General features: G+C 55.5%; 1 protein-coding gene across 9 annotated transcripts in view; it reads left to right on the top strand.

The window, feature by feature from the left end:
* TSPAN18 (tetraspanin 18) overlaps positions 1–24,788 on the top strand; it is a 186,943-nt gene that overhangs the window by 100,263 nt on the left and 61,892 nt on the right. For 8 of the 9 annotated variants that reach the window (XM_087423083.1, XM_087423087.1, XM_087423085.1 and 5 more), the window contains one exon: positions 20,774–20,899. The exons of the other annotated variant lie outside the window; for it this stretch is intronic. In XM_087423083.1, the coding sequence (XP_087279209.1) occupies positions 20,774–20,899 (126 nt within the window). The remainder of the gene's footprint in view (positions 1–20,773; positions 20,900–24,788) is intronic. 9 annotated transcript variants of the gene reach the window in all.

Here is a 24,788-nt window from a genome sequence, read left to right as displayed (position 1 = left end):
ATCCCAAGGGCATTACCTTCCACCTCCTCCAGGAAGCCCTCCCGGACCTCCCAGGCTTAGTCCCTCCTTCCTGTTATCTAATAGCACTTCATTAATGACCACTTTTTACCCCTTACAAGGGTTATTTGAATGATTTTATCTTCTCTGCTAGATTAGGCTTATGAGGATGAATGACATAATCTTACCTCAAGGAGCTCACCTGCGGTGACTAAGTTCACTGTGGATCCTTGTAAACCCAGAGGGCGGCCAGCAGGGGGACGAACCGGGAGCAGGCAGGCCACCTGCGTGCAGACACCGGGGCTCATCCACACCTCACTTCTGCTGCCTTGATTTTTCCTTCTCAAAAGTCACCCTCCGGGTCTCTGGGATCTGGAGAGGAATAAAGACGCCCCCCCCTCCCCCCGCCCAATCCTATCACCTGCAATTAAGTGCTCACTCCCATCTAGAAGAGGGGGCTGTGTTGCCCATACCCCACCTAGATGGAGCCTGCTGGGCAGGTAGATAACACACAGAAGAGGCTGAGAGATCGTTAATTACTGTTGCTCCCCTCTGCCGGCCACGTGCCCCGGGGGGTCAGCCTTTGTTTCCAAGGCTTAAACCCAGGCAGGAGCCGAGAGACTGGCCAGGAGCAAAGAGGGGGCTTTTTATGATTCTTTTTTCTCTCCTTCACAGAGACACAGGGGAAGATGGGGGAGATGGGAGAGCAGGGGGCTTTGAGCACGGAACATCGAGTCATTAGCTCCTTTCCAGCCTGCACCCGGGGCTGTGGCACAAGGATCTGCTGGCTCCTGCCGCCCCTGGAGCCTCCCCCTCCACCGAGAAAACAGATCCTTTCCTGAGCTGGGGCTGCGTGTCGGCTCCGAGGGAGAGAGCCACGGGTTCCTTCTCAGGGAAGGAAGCAGCAGCCCCAGGGGGAGTCCAGCAGGCTGGGATTCAGGTTGCACTGTGTGTGCCTGACTTGGCAAATCATGAATATTTTTTTTGCTTTGATGAAACCTACAGCGCCACAGGTTTTCCCCGTCGTCCCTCACCAAATGCATCTCCCCAGCACCCCTCCTCCATTTTCTCATGTCTCCAAGGAGCTGGGGAGTCCTACAGAGAGGAAGTGAGGCAGGCAGGATTGGTGCCAGGCTGACGTGGGCTCAAATCCTGCTCAGCTATTACTTGCTCTCTAACTTGGGCATATCACTAAACTTCACTGGCCTCGGTTTCCTCATCTGAAAAATGGGAATAATTACAGCATTCACCTCGAAGGGTTACTGTTGAGTGGGAAAACATTTAGCATAATCTGGATGCCCCAGAAGTGGACCCCGAGGCAAGCATCTGTGCATAAGGGATTTATTAAGGATGAGTTCCCAGAAGAAACCAGTCAGAGGGTTGGGAGCAGAACAAGGAAGGGGAGGAAGCCAGGAAAGGGAGTGACTCCAGGCACCATCCTGCCAAGGCTGACCCGCAGGGGACTCTGGGGGGTGAGCCGCGTCTCGACTTGAGCCAAGCTGGGCTTCCATCCTCCCACACCCTCAGACATTGGCTAAGGGCCCTCTGGGCACGGGGGAGGGACGTGAGCTCCCAGGCACTCCTGGCTCCCTGCCCACGGGGGCAGTGTCTACAGTGAATTGACTTTAGGTACGTAGGAGGTTGAATCAGGTGAAAAGGCCTTCAGAGGTTTCCCAGAACAGAAGGAATTCTGCCTCGAGACGGCAGCATCAGCCAGCCGGCCTGCCCTACGGATGTCAGCCTTGCCAGCCCCAAGAATGGCATGAGCTAAGTCCTTAAAAGAAATCTCGTGATATATACACATACACATTTATCACAGATATGTGATATCAGATATATATATGTCTCCTGTTGGTTCTGTTTCTCCGGAGAACCCTGACTGATACAGGTGGCTTCCAGTGTTTTCGCTGTTAGGCACAGTGCCACTATGTGCATTGTGGGGGACATTCAGATCTGTTTCTGCTCATTCTCCCTCGGTGGGGGCTGCCCTGCGGGGCAGAGCATCAGTGCCTTGGACCCTGGCTCTCCCGGCTCCCCGTCCTGCCCTCTCTCCACGGAGGCTGCCTCCCTCACCTCCTGCATGGAGAACCCACTTCCCAGACGGTCTCGGGGATGAGGCCGGACGAACGCGCCTGTGTCCGCCTATTTTTGTCTCGTTAAGTTTCTCCCTCAGGCCCTTGCTTCCCTTTTCCTGGGGTCTCTGGTCCGTCTCTTGCCCTGCCATGGGGCCTCCTGCGTGTCCTTGTGTGTCTGTCTCCCCCGCACGTCTTCCCCTCTCATCCAGCCTGCCTCTGTCTCTCTCTACCTCCCTCTCTCCCCATGCTTTGGAGTGTCTCTGCCCCAGGGGTCTCTCTCTGCCAGCTGCCCCAGCACCTGCCTTCCCTCTGCCCCACTAATCTTGTCTCATTGCTTCCTGGAGCCAAGATTGGGACCACCAGAACTGAGCATGCACTGGGGGGTTAGGGGGGAGACAGTGATGGGGGGCCAGATGGTTGGGGGCCATTTAGGGCTCAGGGGCACTTTGGCCAGTGGGGAGCACTGGGAGGGCGGGGGGAGCCAGTGATGGTCCCTCTAGGGAGGCTGAGGTGAGTGTGATTTGTTGATACCCTGGGGCTCTCCAGGCGGGACGGCTCTCCTGGGGCCCAGAGCTGGGTCCCGTGCTCCCGAGCACACTCCCATTCTGTGTGCACGCTCCTAGATGCCACACTCGAGGTGGGTGGCCGTCCTTGGCTCCTCGCAGAGCTGTGCCTGGAGTCCCCCGCCGGGACCTCCCCAGAGCGCACGGCTCCCTCCGGAGTGAGCGTCGTCCAGGGTCAACCTGGGCTTTGAGCTACAGGAGACAAAGGTGCTGCTTTGGCCAAGTTCCCCACAGGGAAAATCACCACCACGGCTGGCCCACCCTGAAGCAGGTTATAGGGTTACCATCTCTAAAATCGGCCTCATGACGATGCCGAGCTCACTGCCCAGGGCTGAAGGAGCCGGCTGGGAGAGGGCGTCTGTAGAGACTCGTCAGTGCTGTCACCTGGGGGTGGGGGAGGCCGCCTTGAGTGTCCTCCCCGTTTCACCCAGAGAGGCCTCTGTCTCCCTCTTTAGGGGGAGTTGATGTAATAATAGCTCGATGCCATAAGACGTCAAAAGACGAAGCCACCTTTGCACAGTGCTTTAGAAGGAATCAAGTCCTTTTCACACGTGATCTCGCTTCACGATCCTAACCGCTGAGGGGCGAGGGAATTACGCCTCTCATTTTGCAGAGGAGAAAACTCAAGTTCAGAGGCTGGAGGTAACGTGCGCACCGGGGGCACCTGCTCTGAGCCGGGATGGAGTGGGGTTCCCATCCAGGGCAGGCTGGCTCCAGAAGGTGCTCTGTCCGCTCCTTGGCCGCCTCCGGGAGGGGCAGGCGCGGACTCAGGGCAAAGCTAACCTCAGGCTCTGTTGCCATTTCAACATCAGGGCAGCTGCACGCTGCGTGACAGTGTGCGAAGCGTACGCATTAATTGTCCTACTGGGTTGTGACACAGCCTGCGGTTCAGGCAGGAGATCTCAGCCCCACTGGACAGACGAGAAGAGCGCAGCCTGGAGAGATGGGATCCCCTGCAGAAGCAGTTGTCCCCAAGCTCAGGGCTCCTGGGGGTAGGTGACCGCGGGCACGTCTCTTCCCTGCTCTGAGCCTTAGCTTCCCAAAGAATCCCGTCTCCGAGGGCTGTGGTGAGAATGACATGACACAAGGATGCAGAGAGCCCGGGTCATCACAACCTGGTGGGTGCTCAGTCCCTGAGCATTTTCTTCCCTTTCGGAAACTCTTACACGAGCCTCTGAGGGCGGCAAGAGCTCTGGAGTGCTGCCTGAGGGGATGCAAAAGTGCACGAGTGCTTATTGAGTGCCTACTGTGTACATACCAGAAGGCGTAATGGTGGCAGACATGGGGCTGCCCACACAGAACTGATGCTCCTGTGCAGGAGACAGGCAGAAAATAAGGAAGCCACGAATTCATCAAATGGCTGCATGTTGTGGTAAGTGGTATGAAGGTGGAAAAAGAAAAAACAAGGGGACTGCTTTATCTGGTCAGAGAAGGCCTCTGAGGAGGGGACCTCTGAGCAGGAACTGTAAAGCAGGCGAAGGCTGGCCATGCAGAACTGGGGAGAGGAGGGTTCCAGATTAGAGGGCAATGTGTGCAAAGGCCCTGGGGCAGGAGTGGGTTCGAGTGTTCAAGGAGGGAGGGAAGAGCATTATGGCTGAGGCCTAATGAGAGATGACGGAGTGGTTCAAGCCAAGGCTGGGGAGGTTGGCAGGGACCTAACCATGGTCACAGACATGGTCACGGGTTTGCACTTGATTCTAAGTGTAATCTGAAGCCATGGGTAAGGTTTTAAGCATGAAGGGACATGATGAGATTTAGATTTTAAGAAGTAAGGAATCTGTAAGTTCATAACAGTTATAATTGGAGAGGTGTCTAATATGATCTAGCCCACCCCCTTACAGTCACGTGTCGCTTAACAACGGGGACACGTTCTGAGAAATGCGTCATTAGGCGATTTCGTCATTGTGTGAACATCACAGAGTGCACTTACTCAAACCTGGACAGTCTAGCCTACCTCACACCTAGGCTGTATGGTGCTCATCTTACGGGGCCACCGTCATGCACGCGGTCCATCGTTGACCGAATCGTCGTGAAGTGATGCATGACGGTACTGTGCAGTGCAGAAGCTGAGGTCCCACAGGTGGGCAGCAGGTGGCCCATGTCACACAGCACATCAGGGCAGAAGCAGCCCTTGAACCCAGGACCTTAGACTCTCGCTTCAGTGCTCCTTCCTTTGAGATCCCGGCAGAAGCCTGGGGCCAGGCACCCCCTCTGTCTCCTTCAAGGATGGGCCCTGGCCCCACAGCCAGAGGGACCACGCCAGTATCCCTGCCTTCCCAGCCCAAACCTGCGGCCGTCCCTTCCCCATGACGACTTCTGCCCTGTGGCCCCCGTCTTAGATCCCTTCATGCCGAACAAACAGCTGTGGGCTGAGTTTGATTCTTAACCGCACCGTCGCCACTGCGAGTGCAGCTCTGCTGAGTGCGCTCGACTCCACGCAGGGACACATCTGCTAGCAATTCTGGGACTGCACCGAGCATTTTTGCTCCGTGAGGCACAGAGCATTTCCCGAGGATGACTCTCCTGGAGAGGAGGCCAGGCAGCGTGCCCCTCTTTCTGCAGATGGGGTGATGAGGCCCGGAGTGGCTGACTGACTTACACAAGTCAGCGAGGGAGAGCGAGCGAGAGAGGGGCCTCTGTGGGCAAGCCAGACGACCACGAGAGGGAGGGGGAGGAGTCAAATGAGCACAAGGTCTCTGAATTCCGGCGTCCCACACTCACTCTCCAGCCTCTGCGAATCGTAAAATGATGGGGCTGGCAGGCCTCCGAGATGCTTTGATGCAATCCTTCCTCTACTCTGGCAATCTAACCAAAGTCCTGTTTAGGTATAACATATATTACTGTAAAGCGCGTACATCTCCGGTGTACAGCTCAGTGATGTTTCTATATACCGAGTGACCACCATCCAGATCAAAATACAGAGCATTCCCGCATTCCCATCCTGTCAGCCCAGAAGGCTCTCTTGTGCTGCATCCCGGCCATACTCCCCTTTCCCCAGCCCCTGACCCCCTAGATAACTACTGTTCTGGCTTCTGTCACCATCAAGCTGCTGTTCTTGTTCCCGAACTTCTTAGAAATGGAATCGTACAGCATGAACTCCTCCAGGTCTGGCTTCTTTAGCTCAACATCATGATTTTATGATCCATCTGTGTTTCCACATATAGCAGCAATTTGTTCTTTTTTCATTGCTGTATAATATTCCATTGCATGAAAATATATATATATATATGACAACCATTTATCCATTCTTCTGCTGATGGACATTGAGTTGTTTCCCATTGGGGATACTTTTGAATAAAGCTGAAGCAAACATTGTGGTCCACGTCTTCTTGTGGGCACATGCAGGCGTGTCTCTTGGGTATGTAGCTGGGAGTGGAAATGCTGAATCGTCCTCGAGTAGACAAGGATCAGCTTTAATAGACAGTGCCAAATAGAATGGCCGTGCCATTTGACAGTCATGCCAGCAGTGTATGAAAGTGCTAGTACCACCTCCTCACCAACACTTGGTATCATCCATCTGTTCAGTTTAGTCACCTGCTGCCTCTGTGGATTTTATTTGCATGTCCCTGGTGAGTAATGACGCTGAGCACCTTTTCATGTGCTTATCAGCTATTGGGATGTCTTCTTTGGAGAAGTATCCCTTCAAGCCTTTCGCCCAATTTTAAACTGGGTTGTTTTCTTTTTTTCTTATTGATTTGTAGGAGCTCTTTATATATTCTGGCTATGAGTCCATTGTTGTCCATAGATGTTGCAAGTACTTCTCCCAGACTATTGTTTGCTTTTTTACTCTCTTAACCGTGTCTGAGACTAGTTTGAGAGGAAAGAGCATGAATGTTTGCTGAGAGCTTTCTCGTGTCTGACTGCCTGACCTTGCTGAATGCTCGTCACCTCTCAGTGAGGTGGGCATCACCACCCTGCACCTCTCCATGCCCCCACAATAAGGGCCCCAAGATCTCAGTGTTGGCAAGTGGCTGGGCTGGATTTCTCTGGTCCCGAAGCTCCCTCTGTCTGCTTTGGGTGTTAGTCAGAGAGGAGGTCCCCCACCCCCATCCTTAGTTTGTCTCACCATCAACAGCCAAGCAGAGAGGCAAGTTCAGGGAAGGCCACGTCTCTGCCTCCCCTGGAGTGGGCGCTTCCTAATTTGGCTGCCTCGTTTTGTTTGAAGTGCATTTCTTGGCATCTTCACTAGTTCACATCCCATTGCAGATTCATGGCAGCTTCCAAAAGCATACTGAAAAGGTTGGCCCTCTCTGGTGTTTGGATTCTTCTTAATGCCAATACCTTCAATGCATCTAATTCCTTTAGTTCAGAAAGTGCTTTGTGAGGATTGTCTTATTACAGATTCTCTAGTTAAGCCAGCGAGGTAACCACGGCGACAATGACGAGATCGTGTTCAGGAGACTGTTACCGGGACCGACCCAGGACTGGGCAGGGGCCGTAGTTGAAGGAGTCTGTGCTGGGCATTCACAGTCTAGGGAGTGAGACGTGTGTCTTAGATCAGGGTCCGATGCAGAGGTGCGGTTATAGAGACTCACTCATGATGCAGTGAGTTTTTACTGCAATGCAGGTACCATTGTCAGTGGACACAGCAGAGAACAAACCAGACACGGTCCCTGCCCTCATGGAGCTTGCAGAGATGAGGAAAACGCAATGGGAGCAGAGCACAATGGTGGCCACCTGGCCCTGGAGACATGAGAGGCTTCACATAGGAGGCAACATGTGAATTGGGTCTTGAAGGATGAATAGGAGTTTATCAGGTGAGGAAGAGAGGGATGGCATTCCAAACCAAGAGAACTGCACGGACGAAAGCCTGGATCTGTGACTTACCCAAGGTCACCTGGCCAGGAAATAGGTGAGGTCCTGCCTGCACCCAGGTCTGCTGCTTCTCAGCCCCACGTTCTTTCTGCCCGCCATGCTGTCTCCCTCGACACTCCCCAGGGCGCACAGTCCACACAGAAGTGAGTGGGTGAGCGCAGCCTGTGGCATTTCCACCCAGCCGGCCGGGCCGTCACCAGTGCCAGACCCAGGGGCAGTTTGCCAAGACAGCAGCACTGCTCTGGGTGTGCCTCATCTAAAAACCGGGCTTGCTGTGAGGAGTCCAGCCTTGGCGTGGGGATCCTGTGACGCTCACAGACTCCTGCCTGCCTTCTTGGGCCTCAGCGTTTATCATTATGATTATTTCCATTGATGGAGACTTGGCTTGGCACACCGTACTCCTTAAATCTATGCAATGGCCCTGTGGGTTGTAGGTCCTCTTATTAGCCCCATTTTACAGATGAGGAAACTGAGGCTCAGGGGGGTTAGATGACTCGTGCAGCATTTCAGAGCCAGGAGGGGGCAGAACCCAAATCACTCCCAGCTCTGTGTGACTCCAGCGTCCCAGCTCAAAGCTGGTCGGTTGTCCTGTTCACACCTCTGTCCCCACCCCAACATACATCTCAGGTGTTTAATGAATGTCAGTGTCCCTTCCAGCTGGCTGTTGGGTAGGTCTGTGATTTGAGGGGGAGAGCACACGGCAGGGGCCCATTTCCTGTGAGGCTGGAGCCTTGATTTCTCCTGACCTGCAGGAGCTGGCAGTGGAGGTGCCTTGACTCAATCGGGCTTTGGCGGGTCCACAGAGCCCCACACATTTAACAGACACAGCTGGCCTGGGCGTGTGCGTGCTGGGCCAGCCTGGCCGAGAGGAAACGGCATTGCATTCAATATAAACTCTGGACCAAAACAGGCTTCCTCCCCAGCGGAAAAACAGGTCAGAGAGTGCCCCCTTGTCGGGGGACTTTGTCTGTCTCTCCCCCCGATCCCACAGGCATCTGAGGAGTTCCGCTCAGAGCAGGGCCTGCGCCAGGGCAGCAGAGGGGAGTTGGCAGGTCCCAGCCCTTCAGGAGTGAACCCAGCCCGTTAACCACCATTTATTGAGCGCTTGCTGCATGCCAAGCCCAGAGATGAGAACTCCGTGGGCATTAACATCATTTAACCCTCACGAGGCCCCTGGAGTGTGAGTGTTCCCCGAGGCTGGTGGGAGGCGAAGGAAAGCCCTGTGCAGGGCTCACCCTGGCAGGGGGCAGAGGGAAGGCTCGTGTGAGAGGACACAGGGCTGCAGGGTGGCAGGGCAGAGGGAACGCCGAGGAGATCGGGGAAGGCTTCAGGGGCCCGGGTGGTTTTAACCAAAGCCCTTGAAGAATGGGTAGGATTTTGACCACAGAAATGGGGAGAGAGGGCCTTCCTGGCTGCGGCAACAGCAGAGATGAAGGCCCACGGATCAGGCAACAGAGGATGGAGGCCGGGGCCCCCTGCAGTCAGCAGGACCCAGGTGTGAACCTGGGCTCCGTCATGTAGCAGCTCTGACCTTCAGCGAATTACACGCCTCCCCCGCCACCACGTTTTTTAAAAAATTGAGGTGAAATTCACATGACATAAAATTAACCATTTTAAAGTAACAATTCAGTGGCATTTAGTACATTTACAGTGTTGTGCAACCACCACTTTTATCTAGTTCCAGAACATTCTCATCACCCCCAAAGAAAACCCAGGACACATGAAGACCCCCTCCCCACAGCCTCTGGCAACTACTAGTTTGCTTTCTGTCTGACTGGGTTTACCTATTCTAGAGATTTCATATAAACGGAATCACACAGTATGTGGCCTTTGCGTCTGGCTGCTTCCGCTTAGCACAGTGTCTTGGAGAGTCATCCGCATTACAGCGTGTATCAGTGCTTCGCTCCTTTTTCTGGCTGAATAATATTCCATTGTATGGATGTATTTCATTCATCCGTGTATGCATTCAAATGTTGACGGACATTTGGGCTGTTTCCGCCTTCTGGCCTCTGTGCATAGCGCTGCTGTGAGCCTGCGTGTACAGGCGTCTGTTTGTCCCTGTCTGCAGTTCTTTGGGTGCATACCTAGGAGTGGAATTGCTGGGTCACACGATAATGCTGTGTTGAACTTGTCGAGGACCCATCACCTCTTGGAACCTCAGTGTGTACATCTGCAGAATGGGGATGATAATGATAGCTCTCCCCTGCGGGGTAGACAGGAAAGGGTGTGAGGATTAAACAAAGTACAATGCCCAGGGTAGCGGGGGTTCAGGGTACATTGAGGGGGGCGTGTTAAAAAAGGCCAACGGTTGTGGGAAGGAAGGATGAGGGGTGGGCTGGGCTGGGCTCTGCCCCTGAGCTGCCGGCTCTTTGAAGCGTTCTGCCTTTTCCCACCAGGATGGGGAGGAGTGAGCAGGTGGCTGGCGCCCTGGGAACCAGGTCCCCTTCCTGCTTTTGGATCCAGGGAGGCTGGCTCCACTGGCCCCACTGGCAGCCCTCGCTCAGGGGTCCGTCTGTGGGAGTCACGCCTCGGGGGAGCCCCCAGCCACGGCCGGTGTAGTCTTCCCCTCTCTCTCTCCTCCTTTTGGAGCCTGCCGGGGAGCTGCTCAGGCTTGGCGAGCAGCAGGGGTTCAGAAACCACATTAATAGGTAAAAATTCCCACTCTCTGCCTGTTACCTGCCTGGCTGAGCCTCCAGGTCTGAGACATCACAGGAATTGGGGCGGGGAGGAGCCAGCGTCAAGGAGGATCATCGAGGGAGAGCCCCAGCTGCGGGAGGTGGGAAGAGGCCAGAATGGCGCCAGGGAAGCCGTCCCCGGCCCCTCCTCCTCCAGAGCTGCCTCCCTCGTCTGTGGTCTCTGAGCCACACGGCCCAGGATTCGCATGGGGTGGCAGAGGGGGACAGCCAGCCTTGCCCAGGAGGCGACCCTAACCACTGGGCTTTCCCACCCCCATCTCCGCGGCTGTGTTCAGGTCCCCTTTTTTGGTGGCAGGCAGGTGCGGGGGCCCCCGCGGTCAGGCAGAGCTGATTCCAATGCAAGGGCGGCCAGTAGGAGCGCCAGGTGACCTTGGGCAGATTCTCTCTCCGAGCCTGCGCTGCTGCATCTGTAGGGTGGGAGCTCACAAGCCCTCCTGGCTGGGGTGTGGCTGGTGTTCAGTGAGACCCGGAGGGAAGGCAGTTGCACAGCACGGGGCGTGTCCGAAGCTCTAGCTGGGGGTGGGGGCCGGGGGGGCGGGGGGCAATGGTCATGGTGGAAGGGATCATGTCGCGGTTAGCCGGTGCCTGGGGTCTGCTTCCCGCCGGGCATTGAGTCCCGAGACGGCGGGACCGTGTCTGCCTCCTTTACGAGCCCCCGTCAGCCGGACCCCCTGCCCCCGGGAGCTCTGGAGCGTGGGCGGCCTCGCGGAGTTCGTGCCCAGCGTTGTCTGCCGGGGACCACGGGCCGTGCCTGCGGGTGGGGATGCGGGGTGTCCTCCTGGCATCTCTGGGTGACGTGGCTGCAAACAGCCGGGCGCCGGCAGGCCCGCAGGGAGGGCGCAGGCCGAGACTTCCGCAGCCCGCGCTGCCGCCGGGGGACAGGGGGCACTGTCCAGAAAGGGGTCAGCGGGCAGCCCCCGCACAGCCCGTAATCCCTTACTTGGGACCCAGGTGTGCAGCCCCTTCCTGCCACTTACTGGAATCACCCACCTCCCGGCGCCTCTGCTTGGCGACCCCTCCCACACAGGGTCCACGTGCGGATGCACCAGGTGACCGTGCGCAGCGGCTCCATCGCGCGGTCGGCCTCAGCACCTGTGGGGTGGGAGGAGTCAGGCTTCCCGCCGTCACCGTCTGTGTGGAGACCTTCCCAGGACGGGGTCTCTCCTTCCCTCCTATGGGGGGAGATGGACTACGTGACCCCTAATCACCTTGTCCCCAGGGCGGGGAGAGGGGAGAAGGCCATCGTTCTCCGGGCCCTTCCTCCAGGAGTGAGAAATGTCGCCGGAGACTTCAGTGTCGGGGTCAGCCAAGGCCTGGGGGTTCCCCAGAGCTGTTTGTCCCCAAATGATCAGCTTATTCCCATTGTTATTTAGCAAGTGGTACATGGATACTTTTGGCTTGTGAAAAAGGACACATTTCAGGTCAGGTTAGAAGCTGATGCCAGGCTCCTTCCCCACTGCTTCAAGGGGGGGCCGCTATTGGTCCAGAGGGTGATGTCCACTCCGGGGCGTGTCTGCGTGTGGCTGGGCTGTGCTCAGGAAAGCCCCCTTCAGGGCTGGGCTCTGGGAGTCTGGGAGGGACTCTCACCATCCCAGTGAGGGGCGGGGTGAAGGAGCCACTTCCCAGGCTCCCTGCGGACCGGGTGGTGCAGAGGGGTGAGGGAGATCCCCAGGGTGTGGGTGGAGCCGTGGTTGTAACACTGATGATGGCTCCACTCCCTGAGGCTCGCTCGGCCCCAGACGGTGTGCTGGGCCGTCCCCTTGTGTCTTCTCTCTTCACTCTGTGAACGAGAGGTGTCATTGTTCCCATTTTACAGATGAGGAAACTGAGGCTCAGAGAGGTTCACCAAGGCGTCCAAGGTCACATAAAGAGTGGTGGGCCCGGCATTGGAATTCAGCCTCACCCCCGATAAGGCAAATGCAGGACACCCCAGTCCTTGTCCCAGTCAGTGCCCAGCTGGCTCTCTCCCAGGTGCAGGTCATTTCATCCCTGGGCCTCAGGCTCTTCAGATTCCTCCCCGCCTCGTCTGTACCCATCTGTGGGGCCTTAGCCCCCTTACTTTCACTCGAGGGTGGAGATCATTGTGTGCCTCTGTCTCATTGTAAAGAGGAGAAAGTGGAAGCCCAGAGAGGGCACGTGACCTGCCTAGGGCACCCTGCAAAGCTGTCCCAGAGATGTGACAGATCAAAGGTTTCCTGCCTCTGGGTCAGCATTCTTAACCTTTCGACCTTGTTGCTTTCATCCAACACTAGACTTTGCTGTGTGTGCATGTGTGTATGGAGGGTGTGAGTGTGTGCGTGTGTGTGAGTGACGAGCCAGAACGTGGCGGGGGGAGGGGGCCCGGGAGGCCCACGGGGAGAGGAAGGAAGCTTCCCTCCTCCGTCCTTTCCTCGCCTCCAGCCTGAGTGCGGCCAGCAGAGCAGTGGCCGCTGCCTGGCCGCCTCTGAGTGAACTGCGTGCATCCTGGCAGTGCGTGCCCCTCCCTCCATGCACCCGGAGTGGTCACGCTTCCTGTTTCCCACCTGGGCTAGTCCTGCATCCCTGCCACCCAGGGGTTGGTAGCACTTTCCCCATGGCCGTGCCCTGTGGCTGAGCAGGGAGCTTTATGTAAATCACAGCAAGAGAAATGGATCCAGTGCTCCCTGGAAACCTGTCCATCAGCTTCTGGGGGGCGGTGGGGGGGGGCACTGCAGAGCCCCAAAGACCCAGGCTTGAACTTCAGACTGAGAGGGAAAACCCAGGAGCTCGGGGCCCCCAGCACCCCCTCCATGAATTTCCTTTGGCTCCCTCTTAGCCTCCTTCCGTCTTGGCACCCGTGGCCCGCCCCCTCCCCGCTCTCCTCTCAGCCTCTGCCTGAGCACAGCCTTTGCCCGTGCCCCACACCTGTCCCGAAGGTCGAGGCCCCGTAACCAGCGCAGGGGCTGCGCCCTCTGCTTGGAATGCCTTTCCTCCGCTTCTCCACCGCCTGGGAACCCAGCCTGCCCATCCAGGCGCCACCTCCCCCATCGTCCGCAGCGCTGTCGTCCACTCGGCTAGTGCCTCGGTGTGACAGGCAATTCAAGGCAATGGGGATACAGCCATGAGTGGTTTAGAACATGCCCCAGCCTCTGTCCTCTCCTGGCTGTTTGTGAGCTGCTCTCCCACTCGGCCTGACTGCAGAAACAGTGCCCGAGTCCCTCTGCCCTTCCCTGGCAGCGACATATACAGTAGGCACTCAATGAGTGTCTGCTGAATGAATGAATGAATGCATGACAAACAAATATCACTTTACTGCCTTCTGCTGTAATGTTTCTGCAGGGTCTTCTCTGCCCGCTGGTTTTGTACCATATGCCATAGTCTGCTTTAGGCGTCGAGTTTCTGTGTTGCCAGGGTTTATCACTCTTATTAATAATAATAACAAAATATCTAAGATTGGCCTGGCCCTTCCCACGTGCCAGGCGCTGATCAAAGTGTGCATCACATCCTCACAACACTATCGGTAGGAGCTGTGATTAGCCCCATTTTACAACTAAGAACTGAGTCTCAGAGAAGTTAAGTCATTTGCCCAAAGTCACACAGCTAGTCAGAGGTAGAGACAGGACTGTAACACCAGCAGTCTGACGCCAGAGCCCAACACCTTATGTTTATTGAGGGAATGAATGGTTCACGCTATTTGAGATTTTGGTAGCTGAAAGAGTTGATTCACACTCAGGAGTTGCTCCATCGGCCCTACTTGTGCGAATGTGTACACACCATGCACACATGGACACGTATGCACACGCCCCTTGGCTCTCTCTCCGTGTGCCATCCATGCTGGGGTCTGTCTCATGTCCCTTACGCTGGCCTCTCAAACAGACCACACTCTGGTCCCTGCGTCCGAGGGTCCTCGTATTGTTTCTTTGCTCAGCCGGACGTGTGGTTACTGTGCCCTAAAAGATCGACCGTTCTAGATGCAGCTGGGTTTAGGGAGGATGTTTGTCAGGGGAAATGGGAGGGAAACAAAGTGGTCTGGAAATGAACAGTGAATATACCCTACTTTCCAGGATGAACCCCAAGTCCGTGGATGCATGCAGGCTCATAAAATGCTCTGGGACACCCCAGCTTGGTGGACATGGGTACCTCTAAAAGCTAGCAAGACATTCATTCATTCATTCATTCATTCCCCATCAAAAACTTAGGTGCTCATGCTATGCTAAGAAATGAATGTGGAACCTGGGGCATTAGTGATTTTCTAGGGCCTAAAACACCAGCGGGGGAGGTGGACCTTGCTGTTAGGCAGTGGGGAGCTACAGAAGGTTGTTGAGCAGGAGAGTGGCATGGCCCAAGCTCCGTCCTGAAGGTCTGTCTCCCTGCCCAGTGGAGGATGGAAGGGGGAGTGAGGGGCAGCGGGGAGACCACATAGAGGCTGTGGCTGTGGGCCAGGTGAGAGGGGTTGAAGGCTTGGATTAGGGAAGTGGGGCCCCAGGAGGTGGCAGGCAGAGGGGAGGGGCGAAGGTAAGGAGATGTGTCCAGGTAGATGGGACTGAGGTGTTGCGGGAGGGGAGGGAGAGAGCGGAACCCAAACACCGGAACATTTGGGAGATTCTGTGATGGGGAGGACTCCTGGGGGGCCATTTCTGGGTGAATAATAACAATGATAGTTATAATCGGTATTACGGAAGGCTTACTCTGTGCCAGGCACTCTATCACATTAAGTACTCGCAAGAAACCCCTGAGGTAATTACTCTTATCATCTCCATCTTACATGTGGGGAAACTGAGGCACGGTTAACTTAACATGGATCACACAGCCAGTAACTGGCAGAGCCAGGCTTCAACCCCAGGCAGCAGCCCACATAGCTGCCCCACGGAGCCCTTGCCCCTCACTGCTGCCTCTCCATCCATCTGTGGGCCTGCAGGGGCCGTCTTTATTTCCAGAAAGGACATGCGTTTCCAGGCTGGATGCTGAGAGGAGAGGACCAGGGCGGTTTAGGGTTCACATTACAACCGACGTGAGGGCAGGGGCAGCTCCGTGGGGAGGAGGCTCGCGGCCTGCCTGGGCTCCCGTGCTGTGTGGTGGGGACATCAGCCTGGAGGACGGATGAGAGGGCAGAGGAAGGGGAAAGGGGAGAAAAGGAAGGAAGGAAAACTGCTGCCCGTTATACCTGTCCTTTGGCAAGGCTGGGTTGTTAGCAAACCCTCAGCAATAAAATGTTGCGTTTCCGTGTAATTGCAAAGTAATTATGCGGTGTGGGCTATGTGTTAATCGTGCTGATTAATAACACTCGGGTAGTAATTAAACATCTGCTTCATAATCGCGTGGGCTGAAGCTTAACATACACAAACCCACACACACACACACGCATGCACACACGCACGCGTGCACGCCTGTGCCACATGCGCAGATCCTTGGTCCTGGTGGTGCTCATGCACTTGTGTGTGTGTGTGTATGTGTGTGTGTGTGAGACAGAGCCTGGCTGAGTTGAGACCCCTCCCTTCCCCACCATACAATGAGGCCTTTGTGCCCCCCGCCTCCATGGGGGCCCAGGGGAAACTGACCTGGGCCTAGGGCTGTGCCAGCTCGCAGCCCCTCAGAGTGGAACCCGAGGCCTGCAGTGTGTCTCCTTCCCGGCTGAGCTGGCAGCCAGGTGGGGTTGGCACAGGGGCTCCAGGGCTCCGTCCATCGCGATCTGTTAGAGCATCTTCCAACTCACTTTGCTATTTAGACCATTTGGCTTTGAGGGTTTTTTCCTGGGCTGCTTACTTTTCCCCAGAAGCTGGGAGAAAGTTCTTATTGTAGGCACCGCCTGTGCTGAGGTCCGTGTAACACCCTAGCGCACCCATTAGGCCTGGATTTAATGATCAGACCCCGGAGGCTGCGGGGCCCAGAGCAGGACGCTGACCTGGGTGCCGGGAGCCCTGCATCCAGCTTGGATCCTACCCCTTTTGCTGTGTGATCTTGGGCAAGTAGCTCTCCTTCTCTGTCCCTCCGGTTCCAGGTCTATAAAACAAAGAAAACCAAGCTCGGAGGCCTCCAAGGGCCTCTCCAGTTCTGCTGTGCTCGGATTCTAATTCGCTTTGTACTAATTAGGAATCGGAGACAATTTACATTCAATACATATGATCCTTCGTGAGTAAACAAACGGAAATAATTCCTTCCTTTATGACTTCTCAAAGACTGGCTCGTGAGCCCTGGGACCCCGAGCTGAAATCAATAGCTTTTATTTTTCAGGCAGAGAGATTGCGGAGTCCTTGAGCTGCTGGGGACTGCAATTCATCCTCGGATTTTAAAATTTTATGTTTATGTTTACCGACTGCCATTAGGTAATATGGATCTGTCCTGAAGGTTGATTTTTTTGATTAACTTAACTCATTTTACTTATTGGTTCCCATTTATGGCTTGGGTTTCATAAGCACTTGGTGCAAAAGTCATAAAGCAACCTTTTTCCTTAGCAATATTTTAAAATCAAGACTCTTCTCTGAGTCCTCCCGGGTTTATTTGCTCGTAACTCGAATATCTGCTGTGATTCGAGGCCCGGCGTTGCCAATTGCAGCCACTGCTTGACCACGAGCTTCCGTGTCCTCGTCCGAAACGGGGGAGGGCTCCACTAATGAATAAAAGCGGTAAATGCGTGAATTTTAGAAAGAGGACACCCAGCACTTAGTGCATTCAAGGTGCTTCTCTTACGTTATCTGCTTGAATCCCACATGTCTATGAAGTGGCTTTGTTTTTTCTCACTCTATAGGGGAGGAAACTGAGGCCCAGAGAGGTTAAATGATGTCCTGAGGCCACAGAGTTGGTGACAGTGACAGAGCCAGGATGAAACCCAACATGTCTAAAGCCAGTCGTCGTCTTTCCTCCCACATCCGTGTCACCTCCCCAGAGCCTGCCAGTTTAGTGTCCCCACCCTCCCCACCCGTCCACCATCCTTCATCCTGGCTTCCCACCACCACTGCTGGGAAGGCAGCCTTCCTTATGGTCCTGAGTGCCCACCTCACACCTGGGTACCTGCATGCCTTTGCTCACCCCTGGTCCCTCCGCCCACAGTGCCCTCCTCTCGTCTCCATACATTCAAATGTGCCCCCTCCTCTGGGAAGCCTTCCCTGGAGCCCAAGGAGGAAAGGGCTCCTCCGTCCTCTGGACTCAGAGCAACGTGAAGAGCCCTCCTAGCCACCTTGAGCTATGGACACGAGGGCTTCGCCTTCTCTTGCCCATAACAGCAAGCTCCTTTGAGGGTGGAGTCTGTGCCTCGCTCATCCTTGGCACCCTGGACTCCCAGGTACACAGCAGGTGTTCAGTTAATGCTCATGAAATGATTGAGTGCTCATGTGGCTGGTGGTCTCAGAAAACAGAACTCCTGTGTCTTCTCTGTGGCATTCGGGGCCAGCCCAGCGCAAACTTAGGGACAGACTTTGACCAAGTTTCATCAACTTGCGACACCTCCGCCTCCCTCCCTGCCCGCGTGCTTCTTTCTGTCTTTCTGAAATTGGCACATTCCTTCTCGGTCAGGGACTCTAACATAAAACCATTTTCCTCTCTCCTTCCATCAAAACTGACCTGTCCTGAGCTCCATTTATTCAGCTCACTGCTGCGTGAATGGCCTTCTGGTTTCTGGCAAAAGAAATCCAGCTGTGATGTTAATAACGAATCGTGCAAAGAAAGCTAGACGCCCAGTGGCTGGGCGCCACTCCGTATCTGAGCTTGAGGATCCTCAGTTTCACAGCTGGGGAAACTGAGGCCCAGGAGAGGGCAGAGGGGGACTTACCTAAAGGCATTGGCTGGATTCTCAGTCAAGGCTCCCTGGGGAACTCTCTACTACTTCCTGGGTTATCTTGGCCACTGGGATTAGAGCCCACAACCCTGTCGGTGGGCACAGCACTGTATAGTTTGCATGCACTTTCCTGTAGGTGGTCATCTCTGCAGCTCTGCGAGGTTTCACTGAGGCTCAGAGGGGCAGGTTGCATGCCCTGGTCACACAGCCAGCAGCGAGTGGTAGGGCAGGGGCTGGTATTTAGGTCTGGCCAGCCCTCAGCGGGGCTCTCTCCACCTCCCCAGCTGGTGCAGTTGCTCGCTGGCTTCCCTGCCCGCGGGCAGCAGCCCCGAGTGTATGCCGGGCTCTATCTGCAGGATCTGTTCCCCCGGCGGGGACAGGCAGCTGGAGGGACCACAGAGGAGGCTGAGCCAAGGAAGACGCCAGGCTGAGGGCAGGACGGCCACTCTCCTGGGCAGCCGTGGGGTCAGCCTCTGGGAGCACGGGATCCAGGGACAGAAATGCAGGCTGGGCCCAGCTCACAGCCCGCAGAGCAAGGCCTCCTGGGCTGCTGTGGGATAGCCAGGGCCCTCTGACTGCCCACTCCCCAGCGCTGCCCGCCACTCAGCCACGTCCTCCCAGTCTGGCATTTCTGGGCCTGGACCCAGGACAGGAGCTTCACTGGACAGTGACACGCACACATTTACAACCTACACACGTCCACACACTGAACTCCCCACAACCCCCACATAGACCCAGTATCGCTCACCCTCGCGTGCCCCCGTGAGCTCCTCTGCGTGCGTTGACACACACAGTCCTGAATTTCTCCAGTTCACGTTCTATTGTAAACAGTCTGGACAGCGGCACCCCACGGCGACCCGGAGCTTCTGCTCTTAAATCAGCTGTGGGTTCAAACCCAGTCTGTGCTGTTGAGCAGCCGCGCATCCGCCGAGTTCCTTAACCTCTCTGAGCCCCCGTTTCTCATCAGTGAGATGGGAGGATAGCGCTGTTGGGATTAAATGGGGCAATTCGTGGAAAGCACTGACCACAGGACTTTTCCATCTCATTTCCCACTCCTCCCTGGTGGGCAGCCTTGGCTCGAGGCCCCCCACTTGGGTACCTCCGTGCTTTTGCTCACCCTGGCCCCCTGCCCGCAGCACGCTGCTCTCCCCCCCCACACACATCTGCCCCCTCCTCCATGGGGGTCCCCTGCTGCAGCCTCCTCCTGGGAGTGAAGACTGCCCCCTGCCAGGGGTCTGTTAATGAGGTGGGTGGTCTCCTTCTCTTGCCAGGTTTGAGGGAGCCTGGGCTGGGGTGGACATGAAAGGCGGAGACTGGGGGACCCCCAGAGGAGCTTCTTCCTCAAGTGTGTGGGGAGAGGCCCAGAGAGGCTGAGACACACACGTCATCGCGATGGAGGCGGGGACCACAGGCGGCCACCGTGAGCCCACGAGAAAGACACAGCTGCATGGCAGGCGGCTAAGGCCGTCGCCGTTGTCACCTCTTTCCTGCAGCCGTTTGTTTATTTCTTTGTTATACCCTTTTGGGAAAAGCTGAGAAGGCCACCCCTCCTGGGGAATTCGCCACCCGCCCCGCCCCCCCCAACCAGTTCCCACGAGCTGGCTGCCTTCTGGCGTGGCATTAACACCCACCAGCTTGCAGAGTGCTCATGACATTTGTATTTGCTGGCTGGTGCAGTGTGGGCTGGGGTGAGGGATCTCATAGGCAGGGGGCGGTTTGAGCCCCGAGGGAGAGGCCGGTGTGCTGGGCTGGGCACCCACCCTGGTTTACGAGAGGCAGAGAAGGTGGAGAAAGTTGGGGGCAGAGGGAATGACTGACTGGCAGAATTGGGAGTTTTTTGTCTAAAGACTTGCCGAGGACACAAACAGCTCTCAATCCAGTGCTCCACCCACCCCTGCAGGCTCTTAGAATACCCTCCTCTGCCTCGCCTCCCTAACATTTATTGAGCGACTGCTATGTGCCAAGTGCTCCGCTGTGGGCTTCACAGACTTATGAAAGTCATTTTAACTCCCTGTGGTCCTTGAAGAGAGATGCTGTTATTATCCCTGTTTTACAGACGAGGAGACTGACGCTCTGAGAGGACCCCTGACTCACCCAGGGTCCACTTCTGCAAAGAGTTTGTCCCAGCATGTGGCTGAGATCCACCTGCATCTAAGCCCATGCCTCTGACCACTGTGGGCACTGCCTTTCACACCTTGTCTGGGCTAGAACACAGCCAGGAAACAATTCTCTGCTCTGGCCAGGGACCAACATTCATCTGACAGGCAGGCTCCAGGGGCTGCAAGTCTGACAACTACAAAAGAGGCTGCATCCCAGAGGGAGCACTGGCCATGAGTCAGGAGAGACCCAGGGGTTAGGCCTCATTCTGCCACCAACTTGCCGTGGGACTTTGGACAAGTCACTGTTCCTCTCCGGCTGTCAGTCTCCTGGTGGGTAAGGTAAAGCCATTGGTCTGGCTGGCTGGAGCACCCCAGGAATGCATTTCACACGAGGAAGGATCTTTCCTCCAATGCACTTGAACCTTCACGGAGTTTCCACCCACTCACTCAGACATATAAAATTATGTTTTACCTCGAAGCGAACCACGAAACATTTGTCGAGCCTCCCCGCTCTGTAGACACAGAGGGTGTGACGCTTATGTATTTTTATTCGAGACGTAGATACACAGACATACGTGCATCTTTGTGTCTTAGAATTGTTTCCGGCAGGTTCAGCTGGGACCTCAATGGTGGATCGCAATCCTGATGCCTAACCCAGGCTCCGCAGTCCTAGCCTCGTCACGCTGCCTCCTCAGGACCCGGAGAGCATTTCAAACAAAAAGAAGGACCTTGGACGGTGTGAGCAGATGGGATCTCCCCCTACTAGGGAGTCACGGCTGGTTCTGCTTGTCTCTGACAGGTGGGCATCTCCTGGACGGCCCCGAGCTCACAGTGGGCACTGTCATCAAAGCAACTTGAACCCTTTGAAGTTGACTTCTAGAACGTGGGCACGGTCCTTTTCCAGACTTTCCTGCCGGCCACCCAGGTAAGGGAGTTCAGGCTTGCTCAGCACAGGGTCTTATGTTGCTGTTGTTGTTGCTCTAGTAACCATCTGCAGGGTACCCTATCATTCTTTATCTCAGGGTCCTGGCATATTCCCTTTATTAGCAGGAGAGCCCAGTGGTTAAGGTCTAAAGTCCAACAGACCTGGGTTCAAATCCTGGAACCACTGATTACTAGCTGTGTGATCTTGGGCAGCTTCCTCAACCTTTCTGTGCCTCGGCTTCCTCGTCGGTCAAATGAGGAAGCAACAGGGGCCGGCCCAGTGGCGCAAGCGGCTAAGTGCGCGCGCTCCGCTGTGGCGGCACGGGGTTCGCCGGTTCGGATCCCAGGCGCACACCGATGCACTGCTTGGCAAGCCATGCTGTGGCGGCGTCCCATATAAAGTGGAGGAAGATGGGCACGGATGTTAGCCCAGGGCCAGTCTTCCTCAGCAAAAAAAAAAAAAAAAAAGAGGAGGATTGGCAGATGTTAGCACAGGGCTAACAAAAAAAAAAATGAGGGAGCAACAGCCCGCACCTCTTGAGTTTGTGGTAAAGATAAAATGAGGTGACATATGAAGAGGCTTAAAACAGGATGGGCGCAGGGGAAGCTCAGAACCCGATCAATGTTAGCTGTACTAATAGTATTCCTGAATTCATGACAATCCGTAATTCGTTCATTCTCGCACTGATGGCCTGTCTCCTGCACTGGAACGCAGACTCCGTGAGGGCAGCGGTTTGTCTGTCTCATTCTTAGCTGAATCCCCAGGTCCCAGCACGGTAAATTGGCCATTGTTTATTGAATGAATGACTGTGTGAAGACGCTTTGTCTATATGATGCAGAATCCTCAGGCCGATCCTTGAGGGTCTCACATTGGTTGGGATATGGGTTGGCTTGGTTGTGTGATAAAAATCCGAAAGAGCAATTCCTTAAACAAGAGGGAGGTTGGTTTTCCTCTAAGTAAACTCTGAGCCGAGGGGATCCTTCTACACAAAGACACTCGGCGCTCGAGTTGCTTCTGTCCTGTGGCTCCGCCATCGCTGGGCTGCGGGATCCGTGATGACCCATGACAGCCTCTCCATTCTGGTCGGCAAGAAGGGGGAGTCAGAACAGGAGAGGGTGCCCCTTCCTCTAAGGGGTGCACACGTCACCTGCAGTCACATCCCACTGGCCAGAATGTAGCCATGTGGACACCTAGCTGCCAGCAGTCTGGGAACTAGAGTCCTCACTCTGGGGAGCCATCTGCCGATTACCATTCTATTTTGAAGGAAGAAGGGGAACGTGGATATTAGGGGACCCTCTGCCTTCCCAGATAAGATGATTCCCCCCCTTTTTTTGTGTGAGGAAGATCTGGCTTGAGTTATCACCCCTTGCCAACTTTTCTCTTTTTGTTGAGGAAGATTAGCACTGAGCTAACATCCGTCTTCCTCTATTTTATGTGTGGGACGCCGCCACAGCATGGCTTGATGAGCGCTGCGTAGGTCCATGCCCGGGATCAGAACCCGCGAACCCCAGGCTGCTGAAGTGGAGCGTGTGAACTTAACCACTACGCCACTGGGCCGACCCCTTCTCCCCGCTTTTTTTATCCTCCTTCCCTTTTTCCTCCCCCAGGCAACCACTGATCTTTTTCCCGTCTCCATAGTTTTGCCTTTTCCAGAATGTCACATAGTTGGAATCATACAGTCTGTGGCCTTTTCAGACTGGCTTCTCTCACTTAGCAATGTGCATTTCAAGTTCCTCCATATCTTTTCGTGGCTTGACAGCTTGTTCCTCTTTATTGCTGAATAATACCCCATTGGCTGTACCACAGTGTCACTTGTTGAAGGACATCTTCCCTGCTTCCAGTCTCTGGTGATATGAAAAACGCTGCTATAAACGTTCACATGCAGGTTTTTGCGTGGACATAAGTTTTTAATCAATTGGGTTCATACCTAGGAGCATGATGGCTGAGCATGATGTAAGAGCATATGTAGCTTCTTAAGAAACTGCCAAGCTGTCTTCCAACGTGGCTGTACCATTTTGCATCCCCACCCGCGATGAATGAGAGTTCCTGTTACTCCACATCCTCGCAGCATTTGGTGCTGTTGGTTTTGTGGATTTTAGTCCTTCCGTTAGGTGTGTAGTGGTATGATCCCCATTTTTAAGTTGAGGATTATGAAACTTAGAGAGGGCAGCTTACCCATGGTGGTGCAGCGGGTAAGAGATCCGGGAACTGCACGGCCTGCCTGACATCCGAGCCCACTACGCTCCCGCTGGACCCGATAGCCTCTGCCCACGGCAGGTCTTGCTGAGGCTGTGGACTAGACCCTTGGGTGGCTCTTCCTGCCCCTGGCTCAGAAGTGGCTGAATTCCAGGGCCCTCGTTCATTGTTTAGTGTCTGTCTCCCCCATCAGAACCGAAGGTCAATGAGGCAGCACAGTGAGGGGTGGGGCAGAGTGAGTGGATCTGAGCCAGGCTTGGAGGGGCTCACTAGGTCAGGCGAAACAGAATCCTAGTACAGGCCAGAGAGCTGGGAGGGCTGGGGCAGGCGAGCCCAGCCAGGCTGCCTGGCCTGTGCCCAGTCCTGGAGTCTGAGGGCCCCCAGGCTCAATGGGGGGAGGCTGGAGCTGCTGCCCAGCTCAGCAAGAAACAATGACAGGCCAGGAATGAAGGGTGGCTGCAGGGGAGACCAGGGGTGATGAGAGGTCAGGCAAAGGCTAAACTGAGGTCAGATGCTGCATTGGTTGGGAGCCAACACTCAGCTGAAACCTGATAAACAAGATAGGCAATGTATTAGCTTTTTATTGGTTTCCAGTATATTGGCAATTTGCCAAGGCAGGGCTGAATCCAGGGCTCAAAGGATGCCCATGTCTGTGCCCTCTGCCTCCTCCTTGTGGATGTCAATCCTGGGAGGCACCTCCACGGGGTGGGGGCCAGTGACCAGCAGCTCCTGAGTGATGTCCTGCTCACTTCAAATCCAGTGGAAGGAGAGCTGCTTTTTCCCAGGAGTTCCAACGAAAGTCCCAGAGTTGAAGCTTATTGGCTGGTCTGGGGTCACATGACCATCTCTGACCAATCACAGAAACCAGGAGGAGGGAATATGCTGATTGGCCAGACTAGGTCAGTGGTAGGGAATGCGGGGTGGAAGGTGTGTGTGACGTGGGGGAGTGGGTCGGCCTGAAGGTGTGAGAGGGCTGGCGCCCCAAAGAGAACACCCAGGTGCTGTTTTCAGAAGGAGGAAGGAATGCTAGGCAGACAAAACAACAGGGGCTCCCTGTTGGTGCCGGGGCGGGGGTGGGGGGCATGGAGCCGGGAGAGCTGAATTGTCCCGAACGGGGCCTTCCTGGCATTTACAGCACCAGGCCTCTCCCTGAGAGGGGGGCCCCGGTTTCAGTGGATCTGGTATCTGAAATCCTGGCTCATGTGTGTGCGCGCATGATGTATCTGCAAGTGGTGCTTCGTTTCCCGAAAGGATTGCCCCAAAAGCCCTTCCCATATTGAGTCCCTCTGCTTCCTAGCTGCCAGCCCACTATTTCAACCACCCCACAGCTGGCTGGCTTGAGTTCCCCCACAATTGCTGGGATGGCCTTTTCCTTCCTTCCCCCACTCTTGGTCTCTCATTGCTTGGGGAAATTTTCTTGAGCCACTTTGGGGTTTATTTGCCCTAAGTGGCCTCTCAGAAGACCCCAGCCTATGGCGACCCCCTTCCCAGAAGAACAGCCACAGCCCTGCCCTCAACCACCGCCGTTCTGAGGCCTGTCAGAGGGAGGGGAGGAGGGGACAGTCCCGATGGAGCAGGAGCCCGCCTCCGGGGCGCCCCGGGGCCTGCGCGGGGTTCCCGTGCACAGAGAGCGGCCCGCCTCGCAGCCCCAGCCGTCCACCGTGGCAGCTCTGTTATGCATTCAGGGTGTGGT

Source organism: Ceratotherium simum, chromosome 34 (genome assembly GCF_057802395.1).
Source record: "Ceratotherium simum simum isolate JZ-2026a chromosome 34, ASM5780239v1, whole genome shotgun sequence".
NCBI lineage: Eukaryota > Metazoa > Chordata > Mammalia > Perissodactyla > Rhinocerotidae > Ceratotherium > Ceratotherium simum.
This window is presented reverse-complemented; position numbering and strand designations above follow the sequence as displayed.